We start from the raw sequence: 13,633 nt of genomic DNA on the forward strand, positions 1-13,633 counted from the left end.
CTCATCACCACCTTCTCAAGTGCATTTAGGAATAGACAATAAATGCTGGCCCAGCCAGCAACACCAAATTCCATGAATGGATGAAAGAAAATAAAGAACATATAAAATTGATAATAAGTAGATAAATAAATAAATGAATGCATATATTAAAAATTGGCTGGGGGAAATAATATATACGTCAGTAATAAATAAACAAATATAATAATGATAAAAAAAATTGGCTTGGAGGGTCCAAAATTCAGCTGCAATTCTAATGGAGAACAAATCACCATCTGCCAGATATGGACTGGGATCCTGGTCAAAGCTGTGCTTTATACTTATCACAATAGCTTAGCTGTTTACTCCAGTACTCCACCTGGTACCAAAATTAATTCTTGATTATGTGCCAAATGTACATTCTCTGTGAAATAACCTTACTTGGTTACTCAATAAGGCTGAAAAACTCATGTGTATCAACAGGTGGGTAGGAAGAAAATTACTGTGAAAGGGATGGTAATATTATATATCTAAACCAAAAGTGCAATTGTAATCAAAATGTTCAGTTTGCAGGCTCCAGCCGCCTCCTCTTTACCACAGACGTGCAATCCCTTTACACGTCCATTCCCCGCCAGGAGGATCCTAGGGCTCTCTGCTTCTTCCTGGAGCAAAGACCTGAACCGTCCCCACCCATCACTTGGCCAAGTTCGTCCTCACCCTCAACAATTTCTCTTTTAACTCCTCTCATTTTCTTCAGGTCAGAGGGGTGGTCATAGGTACCCGCAAGGGCCGCAGTTGTGCCTGTCTCTTCGTGGGGTACACAGAACACTTGTTGCTTTAGTCCTATTCCTATACAACTCTTTCTCTGACATATCGATGATATCATTGGTGCTGCTTCCCTCTCTTGTCCAAAATTCGGAACGTTCATCGATTTCGCTTCCAATTTCCACCCTGCTCACACTTTCACCTGGTTTATCTCTGACTCCTCCCTTCCGTTCCTCAATATCTCTTTCCATTTCTGGGGATAGACTAGCCATTAATATCCATTATAAATCCACCGACTCCCAGAGCTACCTAGACCTATACATCCTCACACTCTGCTTCCTGTAAAGACTCCATTCCATTCTCTTAGCTCCTTGGTCTCCGTCGCATTTGATCCGATGAGGCAAACTTCAACAAGGGAGCCTCTGAAACATCATCCAGCTTCTTCCTCAACAGAGGATTCACTGGCACCGTTGTCGACAGGCCCTCAACTGGGGCCGATGCATCTCCCGCACTTCCGCCCTCACCCTCTCTCTTCCCTCTTGCAATTGCGATAGGGTTCCCCCTTGTCTTTACCTACCATCCCACCAGCATCCACATCCAGAAGATCATCAGCCACCATTTCCACCACCTCCAGCGAGATGCCACCGCCAGACACATATTCCCTTCCCCTTCCCCTCCCTTCCCTTGTCCGTCTTCCACAGGGACCGTTCCCTCCAGGACACCCTGGTCCACTCTTCTTTCATTCCCAACACCTCCCCAAAGACACACTTCACCTGCACTCCCCACAATCTAGTTTACTGCATTCATTGCTCACAATATGACCTGCTCTACATTGGGGAAATGAAGCATAAACTGGGTGACCACTTCGCAGAACATCCAGGTTCTGCCCACAAAAAAGAACGAGCTTCCGGTGTCTGCCACTTGAACACGCCATCCGGTTCCCTGGCTAACATCTCCATCTCAGGCTTGTTGTAGTGTTCCAGCGAAGATCAACCCAGGTTGGAAGACTAACGCCTCATTTTCTGCTTAGGGACCCTGCAGCTCTCCATACTCAATATTGAGTTCACTAATTTTAGGGCCTAAACTCTCCCATGTCTTAGCCCCTTACCCCACACACCAAGCCTTGTTATCACATAGCTTGCCATTACACGCTAAATATTGTTAGCTGCTAACAGTCTCAATTAATAACTGTTCACCCTCCTAGCCAGATTGTTACCAACTCCTATGTCTGACCAACTGTTCTTCTCTCTCTTTGGGCTCTATCCCTACCTATCATTTACTCCTTACCCACTTCCTCCCCATCCTACCTTCTGCATATAAACCAACATTTTCCTAGCTACCATCAGTTCTGAGGGAGGGTCACTCGACCTGAAACGTTAACTCTGATTTTTCTTCACAGATGCTGCCAGACCTTCTGAGCTTTTTCAGCAACTTCTGTTTTTTTTGTAATTTTAAATATGTTAAAAATCACAATATAAAATGAGAAATATGCAAATATTTCTTCTCTTGAGAGACACCCATGAAGATAAATCTTTACAGTTTGAACAAACTCACCCTATTCCACAGCTTGCAAAACTACCACTGAAACTGAAGAAGCAGCAATAACCTTTTACTACAGGGACTTGTTTAAAAACAAGTGATCTAACTAACTGATCTAAACTGTTAATTTTCACTGATTCACTGACGTGTTTGCATGCATAATGTTAGCCAGAGTTTGTGAAATAACAACTACGTTAGTGAATGTAGTTTGAGTCATAAATAGCATATGTTGCTGAAGCTGAATTTTAGTCTAACCAAAAAGGTCAAATTGCAGCTGTGAAAAAATACTGCTGTAGAATATTAATTTCTCACAGATAATGCATATGTTAACTCAACTTGAGTTTAAATATAAATAAACTGATTCCAATTTTATTTGGTTTTACATTGCTGCATGAAAAGATACATGGTGGATGACAAGTTTTAAAACAAATGAGTGAAAGTAAATTTCTGGTAATCAATAAAGCTCTATGTTGTTTGCATGAACTTAAAATACAAGACAATGGACCCCATATGCAGTTTTTCTAGTCATGAATTTAGTTGCTCTCTTTCCACCAAATAGTCTTGTCAATTATTTTCTCCCTTTACTCCAACTGCCCTTCTGAAAGCTTGGATTAATGTAGTGCTTTGCTAGTCTCCACAAATTTTATATAAAATCACTGCAAGAGAATTTCAGTATATATACTTTCATTTTTGCTGTAATAATTGATTGAGAGTTAAAGACTACTGGAATGTAGCACGGTCAGGTCAGGCAGCTAGGCTGCCTCAGGTGTTAGGTCAAACAAGGCACCAACAAACTGATTAATCCACGCTACCATCTCCATTGACCTGACCCCAAACCGGCAGAGGCAGAAAAGTTTCACCACAGGACACTCAATGTTGCCATACCCGGAGAAGAAAAACTTATTCAGCCATCATCTCTTAGTCATCCTGGCGATGAGCAATGTGCCAGAGTTGCAGAACGCCTAAGCGCCTGGTCCACCCTAAAAGCACTCTAGTCAGCACCTGCATGGAGATGACTGGCCTCTCAAACAGGAAACACCTAGACCGGTTTGAAAAGAAAATCAGGAACTCAAGGCTCTCCAAGACTGCAAATGTAAGATATCTCTGAACTAGCAGCTCCACCAAAACTCCAGTGAGTGCAAACAGGTCTACAGGCAGCTGAAGGCTGAGGTGCAACAAAGAACCCATATAGAAAGATGGTGGGTGGAAAGAATACAGGAGACTCAGCAACAAACCAACAACCATGATGTGCATGGCTTCTTCAGCACAATCAAAGCCAACTGTGGTCTGAGTACCCAGGGACTACTCCACTGGAGGGTCAAAAGCAGAGCTGCTCAATGACAGAAAGGCAGTCAATATCTACTGGAAAGTTCATTTCGTGGAAATCCTCAACCAAGATGCTGCGTTTGCCCAAGCGCACTCGACACCATTCCACAACACACTACCCGTCGCCATCTCAGCACATATCCGACTCACTGTCAAGTTGGAAAGGCTATTCAACAGCTGAAGCACCATAAGGTCTCTGGCACAGATAAAGTGAAGAAGGTTATCTAAGATTACAAGGGGATCTTGATCAATTGGGCCATGGGCTTAGGCTTGGCAGATGGGAGCTTAATTTGGATGAATGTCAGCTATTGCATTTTTGGTTAAAAAAAACACAAGGGCAGGACTTATACAGTTAACGGTAAGTCCCTTGGTAGTGTTATCCAACAGAAAGACCTAGGAGTTCAGCTACATAGTTCTTTGAAAGTTGCATCACAGGTAGACAGGGTGGTTAAGAAGCATTTTGCACATTTGCCTTCATTGCTCAGACCTTTAAGTAAAGCAGTTGGGACATTATGTTGAGATTGTACAGGATGTTGGTGAGGCCACTTTTGGAGTACTGCATACAGATCTGATCACCCTACTATAGGAAGGATATTATTAAATTGGAGACGGTTCATAAAAGATTCACCAGAATGTTGAGGTTGTTGACTTGCTCGTCGAGCTGGCTAGTTGTAGTTCAGACGTTTCGTCACCATGCTAGGTAACATCATCAGTGCAGCCTCTGATGGTCTAATTCTACATGTTTATTGGTTGAACGCATATACAAACCCTTGCAAAAAGGAACCAGAAATGACACAAAACACCTCAACAGACCAGTTCATATAAATACGAAGCAGAGTAGAACTACATACCTTCATCTGAGGTCGCACTGATGTTACCTAGCATGGCGACAAAACATCTGAACTACAACCAGCCAGCTCGGCGAGCAAGTCAACAACCTCACCCAGATAGCAAGCTACAAATCTTCGCAAGAACCTTAAGTCACCAGAATGTTGCCAGGACTGGAGGGTTTGAGTTATAAGGATGGGCTGGGACTTTTTTTCACTGGAGTGTAGGAGGTCGAGAGGTGACCTTATTGAGGTTTATAAAATCATGACATGCATAGATAAGGTGAATAGCTAAGGTCTTTTCCTTAGGATGGATGAATTCAAAACTAAGGGGCATTTTTCAAGGTGAGAGGGGAAAGATTAAAAGTGGCCTGCAAGGCACCTTTTTCATGCAGAGGGTGAAATTTCATATGTGAAATGACCTGCCAGAGGAAGTGGTAGATGCAGGTACAGTTACAACATTTAAAAAGCATTTGGATAGGTAAGGTTCAGAGGGGTATGCTCCAAACAGAGGCAAGTTGACTAGTTTAGTTTGGGAAACTTGGACAGCATGAACATGTTGGGCCGAAGGGTCTGTTCCGCGCTGTCTGACTCTTTGAATCCAATTCCTGCTTAAATATCAAAATATGGCAAAGACACTTTTAATACAAATCCATGACCTCAACGCCCTTGTCTGGAAGGAAGGGAGTGTGCCTGGAAGGAAGGGAGTGTGCCTGGAGAACTCAGGCACACTGTAATTGTGACCATCTTCAAGAGCAGAGGCAGGTCCAACTGTATGAACAACAGGCAATTCCTGACTTTTCCCACAGGAAAGCTCATCACGAGAATCCTCCCCAACTGCCTCCTCTCAGGGGCTGAACAGCTCCACCTGAGTCTTAATGTGGCTTCCGCTCAACAAAAGACAATGGATATGATTTTCAGCATAAATGTTAGAAAAAGCCTTCTGCTCATGGCCAGCACCAACTTCTCTACATGACCTTTGATCTCACAAAAGCCTTTGACTCTTTGTCAACAGCAACTGTGGAACATTGTCCTCAAATTAAGCTGTCTGCAGAAATTTGTCACCATTCTTCATCTTCTTCATGATGACATGCAAACCATGATCCTCATTAACAAAACCACCACAGAACCAAGTGAAAACTGGGTCAAGCAGGGATGCATCATCACACCAACACTTTTCCCCCCATCTTCGTCAGCACAACATTACCTCATCTGTATGAGGACCTTGAACCCTCCAATCCCCCTGTTGGAGTGCAGCCAACCTGCAGGACAAGCAGGAAGCTATTCAACCTTTGACCAAGACCACCCCAACTTCTGTCATTGACCTGCATGATGCAGCTGTGTGCATGCACACTTTAAGTGGAACTACAAACCATCATCGCCGCATTCACCAAAGAGAGAACAGGCCCTAGACTAAACATCCAGAAAATAAAAGGTCCTCTCCCAACCCACTCCTGCCATAATACAACAACACCCCCAACTCCCACCATCAACCTCTCCCCACAAAAAAAAAGTTGGCCCCTAGTCAACGTGAATCATCATTTCCCGTACCTCAAGAGCTTCCGCTTGGTGAGAACGGACATTGATAAAATCCAACATTGACTCCAATGCACCAGAGCAGCTTTTAGACACCCGAGGAACAGAGGGTTCAAGATCTGAGACTTCACACCCAGAACCAAGCTCATATTCATCAGAGCAGTCATGGTCCCCACCACCCTGTAGACAACAGAAATAGGGACCATATTCGGCACACACCTCAAATCACTGGAAATCAATCAAGAGTGCTGCCTTCACAAAATCCTGTAACTCCACAAGCAGGATAGGCATATTAAATGTCAGCATCCTCTCTCAGGCTGATATTCCCAGTATTCAGGCACTGGTCATACATGACCAGCTCTGCTGTGATGGGGGACCACGTTGCCTGCGTATCCAACGCAAAATTCCCTCAACGAATGCTGTACTCCAAGTTCTGCAATGGTAATCATTGCTAGGTCAGCAGAAATGCTACAAGGACAGTCTGAAAGCCTCCCTAATTAAATACAACATGCTAGCATATGGGAATCTCAAACTGAAGGGAAACGTTGCGCAAAAATGCAATCCGCTTTGAATGTCACCAAATGGAGCATATGGAGGTCAGCCACAAGCAGCAGAAAGACCATTCGAAATCCAGAGCATCCCACCCACTACCTGCCCCACTTGTGGCAGAGTCAGCAGTGCAAGGATTAGACTGTTCAGCCATTGTAAAACCTATCTTCACCCGCATCTCCTCCTACTATGCCCAGAATGGAAACAAGTCAGAGGAACTGCCAAAAAAGTATAACTAACTACAATTATTGGTGCTATTATATTGAATGACTAATTATCAGAAATAAAATGCCTTATGATAAATCACGTCAAAACTGCTTAGATAGGCAAATGACACCATTCCGTTCTCTTGATGTTTATCCAAATCTTTGTAGTATAAAACGAGAGTCAGAAGGATGATGTGCAAATAAACTAATACATTACTTGTCATTGCAAAATAATTAGTCTGTATTTTTCCTTCTTGTAGAAGATAAAGCTTGGGTTAATAAAAATATTTTATCATTGCTCCTTGAGCATTTGCTCTTTACGTTTTGTAACTGATATGGGAACTCCACAAAAAGTAAAATTCAATTTCATGAAGTTTAATTGGAAATATTCTATTTCTCTTTGTTTTGATTTTAATATTTTAACTATACAAAGGATGACCAGTTCAAAAACTTCTACCCCAGCTTCAAATATGCTTCCAAAAAGTTTCAATGATGTTCTAAATTGGAACATAGACAGTCACAGTCATCATATTTCAGATTTTTGGCAGACTCACTGGACAAGTAATAGAATGTAATGACTACTTACCTGACAATATATGCTGCTGGTAACTGTATGAAGAAGGTACTCCACCTACAGGAACTGGTCCCCGTTGATTCCCTGAACTAACCTCGTCATCATCTTCCCCAAAGTGATGTACTTTCTCATAAGCTTCAAGGTAACTAGAATAAAATCAAGTACCATGCATCAATAGTAGTATACAACATGATTATTCAGCCTTGCTCACAATGATCTACAAGACTAAGCAATACATTTTCCAGTTATGAAATCAATGATCTTTTTTGCTGCCAATAATGCATTTTTAAATTGATCTGATGCAATATGTCATTTATCATACACATTATTTTTCTTTGGTGTTGAACCAACAGAATAACTTGCTTTACAACTGCTAAATAGAACACACAGCAAAAGCGAATTCTCAACAGAACTGACAAAGTTTCTTGCTCCACAAGTTCAGTGTCTGAAGATAAGCACTTTCAAAATTTTGAAACCACTAGTAATACAGATTCTATGCATTCAAAACACATTTCTCAAAAAAGACTGGATCATAAAACATCTATGTTGAGGTCAATTACTTGTAAAAAGAATATTTCAAAAATTTGCTTTAAGTGATACATACATGGAGGGAGATAAAACAACAACTTACAGTTTTAAATCTTGACTGATTCAATTGTTCTTATATTTAAAAAATTCTATGAATGATGTGTGAAGATAATTACTTTTCACAGCTACAAGGTGAAGAGCGTAAACTGAACAAGCATACCTTTCAATTAAAATTCTACTGTAAATCATGCAAGGAACATGGCTCACAAATTTCAGAATAGTTCAATAACTTAGCAATTCTATTTAACTCCATATATAAATCAATGGATTCTCTCTCTCTCATATTCTCACTATAATTAAATTAACAATCCTATATATTTAAAAAAAACAAGCTTAAAGAAATAACTGATCAAGACCATTAATTTGATTATCAGACTGAAAACAAAACAAGGAGCTATCTAACAGCCCAAGTAAAATTAGAGAAACCTAAGCAATCAATTGCATTATTTACAGGGATGCAAGAAAGAAACTGCAATCTGATTAAGAAGCCTGCTCAATGATTCTTTAATTCGCCACAGCACAGAGAAATTAGCCAAAAAATATAAAGAAAGCTGTAGTTTCCTCACATATGCACACAATAAGAGCAAAGATTATAATATATATCAGGCCAAAATGGAAATTCAGGAGTGATCATAGTGCTTGTAACAAATTCAGTCATTTTAAAAACACAAGAACATCTTCCTGCTGGAAACTGCCATCATACCTGAAGCTGGTCTGAAAATAGAAGTCAGTGCAGATGCTTTTGGCTAAGCATTTGGAAATGAATACATCCACTCGTGCATTCATTATTGCCAACAGGTGGATGCCTTTCAGCACCTAATATTTAACTTCTATACTAGAAAGTAATAAAGTTTATTTGAATTTTTTTTTTAATTAAGTACAGCAGATCTCACAAATATTCTCTGCAGAAGTGATTCCTTTAAGTGGACTTTGCTGAACCTACTCAAGCAACATTATTCCCATTCATTGTGAATCCCATAAATTGCAGGTCAACATTTAGGATAATTTGACTCTGAACTTCAAACAGTATCTCAACTCAAAACAGTAGCTTTTGGTTGTGTGAACATGTACATTTTAAAAAAAAACTTCGATTTTACGGTCAGAGTTTTATGAAAGGTCATGACCTAAAATACTAACTCGTTGGTCTCTCCAAAAATGCCGTCAGATCTGCTGAGCACTACCAGTAATTTTTTTTTTTTTTAAATTCTGTTTGATACTTGTTGCTCCAAAAGTTTATAATACAGCTTTAAGACTTGCTCACTGGAAAAACTTCTGAAGTGTTCAATGTCAACTAAAAACATTCAGAATTCCCAATAACAAAAGGATAGTCTACTCTGATAATTCAAAGCTGCTTTTTCCATTAACTACACAAAGCAAATTATTGGTTAAGTAAACACCACAATGTAGATATTTGATGCAAAAAATATAATCAAGTATTTTTGAATTAAGGATCTTTGAAATTATCTGTTTTCCGCACATTGCAAGTATTTTGTTATTTGGTCTCAAGATATTGGTGACCTTGGCAAGTCCACATTTACTGCCCATCCCTATGTAACGCACAGAACTGATGCTGGGCTGTGTTCTTATGCTCTGATGTTGAAGGTGCTAAACAGTCCAAGATAGGGAATTAGAGTATACAGACGCTGCAGTAGCATGGACTGGCCATGCATGCCAAATCAGGAAAATACATGACTTTAATGGAGAATTGGGAGACACTGGCATCCAAGATATCACAATTAAGTCCTTCTCTGCATTGAAGTCTTCAGGGATGAGAGATGTTGCTCAAAGAAGCTTAGTGATTTGATGCAGTACACTTTCAGAACAGTGCGCTTTGGTGACCAAGGTGACGAATATTGACTCCAACAGCAAGAACACTAAGCAAATATCAGCTTTGAAATGACAGCGCTATGACATTGTTCGGTTTCACCCATTCAAGTTGATGATGAGCAGTTCAGACTTTTGTGTCTGACTGACGAAGACTCTGAGGTGAACCACTCAATGCAGCCTATGGAGTATCAATGCTGCTATTGTAGACACATTGTTGATATTACTAGTTTGCCCTCGTAACACAGGGGGCGTATCCCTATCGCTGGAATGAGGGGCCCAGCTTCAAGCTTCACCTGCTCCAGGAGGTGTGTAATAACACCCGATTAGAAAAAATAGGTTAAACTTCTTGTCAGTACTGATACCCAAGAAGTTGATGACTCTTTCATTCAAATTCAGAGGTAAGCCTTTCTTCACTTGGAAATGAACGGTCATTTGCCTGTCACTCAACTAGGAATTGGATATTATAAAGTACCTTAAAGTAGAAAAACACTCCAAGGCATGTCATGAGAGTATCATCCAGCAAAATCGCCCAGTGAGGTTAAGATATTAAGACAAACAAAGAAACAGGTTGAAATAGTAAAACGGCTATAGAGGTGAAAACGTTAGAACATAACAACATAAGAACTAGGAGCAGGAGTAGGCCGTCTGGCCCTTGAGCCTGCTCCGCCATTCAATAAGATCATGGCTGATCCTTTCATGGACTCAGATCCACTTACCTGCGTTCTCACCGTATCCCTTAATTCCTTTATTGGTTATGTGGTAAAACGGAGAATCCAGAGCTTAGAAGCTGATATAGCCACCAATAGCAGAATGACAAATCTTTTGCAGTTTTTCGAAGAGGTAACCAAGAGGAAAGATGAGGGTAGGGCAGTGGATGTTGTCTACATGGACTTTAGTAAGGCCTTGACAAGGTCCTGCATGGCAGGCTAGTCATGAAAGTTAACTGCATGGAATCCAGGGAGAGCTAGCTAATTGGATTCAAAAATTGGCTCAATGGTAGGAAGCAGAGGGTGATGCTTGAAGGTTGTTTCTTGGACTGGAGGCCTGCGACTAGCGGTGTGGCACAAGGGTCAGTGTTGGCACCTTTGTTATTTACCTAAATGATCTGGATGTGAATGTACAAGGCATGATTAGTAAGTTTGCAGATAATACAAAATTAGGAGGTAATGTTGACAGTGAGGAAGGATATCAAAAATTACAGAGGGATATTGATCAGATAGGGAAGTAGGCTGAGGATTGGCAAATGAAATTCAATACAGATAAATGTGAGGTGTTGCACTTTGGAAAGTCAAACCAAAGTATGACATATACAGTAAATGAGAAGGTCCTGAGGAGTATGTGGAACAGAGGGACCTAGGAGTACAAATGCATTGTTCATAGAAAGCAGCATCACAGGCGGACAGGATGGTGAAGAAGGTATTTAGCATGCTGTCCTTCATCAGTTGAGGCACTGAGCAGAGGAATTGGGATGTTATGTTACAGTTGTATAAGTCATTGGTGAGTCACACTTGGAATATTGTGTACAATTTTGGTCACCCTGTTGTAGGAAAGACATAGTTAAACTGGAAAGTGTGCAAAGATGATTTACAAGGATGCTGCCAGGACTAGTAGGCCTCAGTTATAGGGAGAGGTTAGCCAGGATAGGACTTTATTCCTTGGAACATAGGAGAATAAAGGGTGACCTTATGAGGTGCATAAAATCATGAGGGGCATAGATAGGATGAATGCATATAGTTTTTTCCCTCAGGGATGAGGAATTGAAAACTAGAGAGCATAGGTTTAAGGTGAGAAGGGAAAGATTTTAAGACCGACCTGAGGGGCGACTTCTTCATGCAGAGAGTGGTGCGTATATGGAATGGGCTGCCAGAGAAAGCGGTTTAGGCAGGAACAATAGCAGCATCCAAAAAACAGATGGATAGGTACGTGGATGGGAAGAGTTTAGAGGGATATGGACCAAATGCAGGCAATTGAAACTAGCTGAATGGGCACCATGGTCAGCATGGACCAGTTTGGGCCAAAGGGCCTGTTTCCATGCTGTATTACTGTACGACTCTATGACTCAATGCAGGACTAAACACAGGAATAATGGGTGAACAGAGTGATAAAGACCACTGGAACAGTCACATCCAGAGATAAAAGGCATAGGTGAGAATTTTAGCTGCTGAGGTGACAAAAACACATGATGTTTTGGAGTTAGGTGGTTGTTAATGAAAAGAATATGGCATTAGTAGTGCAGTGTCAAATAGGAAGTTATGCTGTGAACAATCTATGTAGGCCTCAACTTGTGGCAAGAGAGCAGGATGAAGTTGGTTATTAAATGAAAGGAGAATGTTACCTTATACCTCTCAGTTCACATTACTCACATCCTATTGTAGAAAGATATTACTTCATTATTGGAGAACTCTAGAGTAGATCTAAATGATAAGTGCACGCATTTTGAAGCGCAAAACATCACAATGGCATTGGAAAAGCTGAAATGATCAGCAATTGTTTTCTCTATGTCTCATTCTTAATATGTAAACCTCCATCATCCTCTCTCTCCTCTTTGCCCTTCCAAATGGCAGTGTTTTAAATGTGATAATCTGAAATGGAGGTAACTGATGTATATCATGGAACATGCACTTGTGAATAGGTGAACTTGATTAACCGAGCTTAACTCGCTGGACATCGGTGTCAACAGGTTAGAAGAGGCTCTACCAAAATTTCTGAACAGGAACCTTATTGCTTAATTGGATTTTTCTTGTTCATTACAGATTTGTTTGCACTCTTTCAGTTCTTTTTCTCTATTATGTAAATGAGTAAAAGAATCTAAAAACATTGAAAACAGTATTAAATCAGATCAAGTCCAAACAATACTTGATCTTGTGTTGTTTCATTTAAATTAAATTTCTTCTGCTTGAAGTAATGTCTCCCAATTGAAATCACTGCCCAGTTAAAACGGAGTTCGCCATCATTTTGCAGATTTGGCTTTCACGATTGGCACTTCAGTAAAAATTTCTCCAGCTCAAGCACCAAGCAGTATTTTTGAAAACATTAGCTCTTCCAGTTTCCAGTTACAGGCTACTGTTACACAGTTAATACATACAACATGGAGAGGCTCAAACTTAACACAATCCCTTTTGTGAGGAGTTCAGCGGGAGAACGTTCAGCATTACAGGCTTTGAGAAACATCTGGATCTTTAAGCCTCTCACCTGCTAACAGTGAACTAAACCTAATCTTCATAAACTCACAAAGATCTACTTAAAGCAGCATTGTGAGAGATCTTACATTAACCAAACTATTCAATCAGCATCGCATACAGAGTACGTTACCATAACATTTTGTTGTATAGTCCATGCTAACATATTTGGTACTTAGAAAAGACCTCAACCAAAGTTTTTACCCAAAACCCAATTTCCCCTCAGGAAGTTGCAACTGCACTACTACTTTCTGAAAACGATTTCTTTTTCTTGTTTCTAGTGCTTTTGATTTTGCCTAACTGAAAAGACAATATTACCTAATAAAGAAGAATGACATTGGATGAATTAAAGTGGAGCAAGTCGACAAATGTGATAAAAATTCTTTTAAACTCCTTTTAAACTCCAAACCCTTAGCAATAAAGGCCAAAATTCCACCTGTTGCCTTAATTACTTGCTGCACAGCTATGCTAACATTTTTTGTGTTTCATACTCAGAATCCATTTTTCAGTAATTATTTGGAGTCTCTCTCCATCTGGCTTTTGATTCTTCCAACATCACACTTACAATAAATTCTTTCAGAGATAGTAGGAACTGCAGATGCTGGAGAATCTGAGATAACAACGTGTAGAGCTGGATGAACACAGCAGGCCAAGCAGCATCAGGAGGAGCAGGAAGGCTGACGTTTCGGGCCTAGACCCTTCTTCAGAAATGGACCCTTCTTCAGAAATGGACCCTTCTTC

The 13,633-nt window shown here is 40.5% G+C and overlaps 1 protein-coding gene across 1 annotated transcript in view; it reads right to left on the bottom strand.

The window, feature by feature from the left end:
* Positions 1-13,633, bottom strand: part of arid2 (AT rich interactive domain 2 (ARID, RFX-like)) — a 138,758-nt gene that overhangs the window by 77,374 nt on the left and 47,751 nt on the right. The window contains exon 5 of the mRNA XM_048607954.1: positions 7,311-7,444. Coding sequence (XP_048463911.1) covers positions 7,311-7,444 — 134 coding nt within the window. The remainder of the gene's footprint in view (positions 1-7,310; positions 7,445-13,633) is intronic.

The sequence above is a fragment of the Rhincodon typus genome, chromosome 18 (genome assembly GCF_021869965.1).
Source record: "Rhincodon typus isolate 14 chromosome 18, sRhiTyp1.1, whole genome shotgun sequence".
Taxonomy (NCBI): Eukaryota; Metazoa; Chordata; class Chondrichthyes; order Orectolobiformes; family Rhincodontidae; genus Rhincodon; species Rhincodon typus.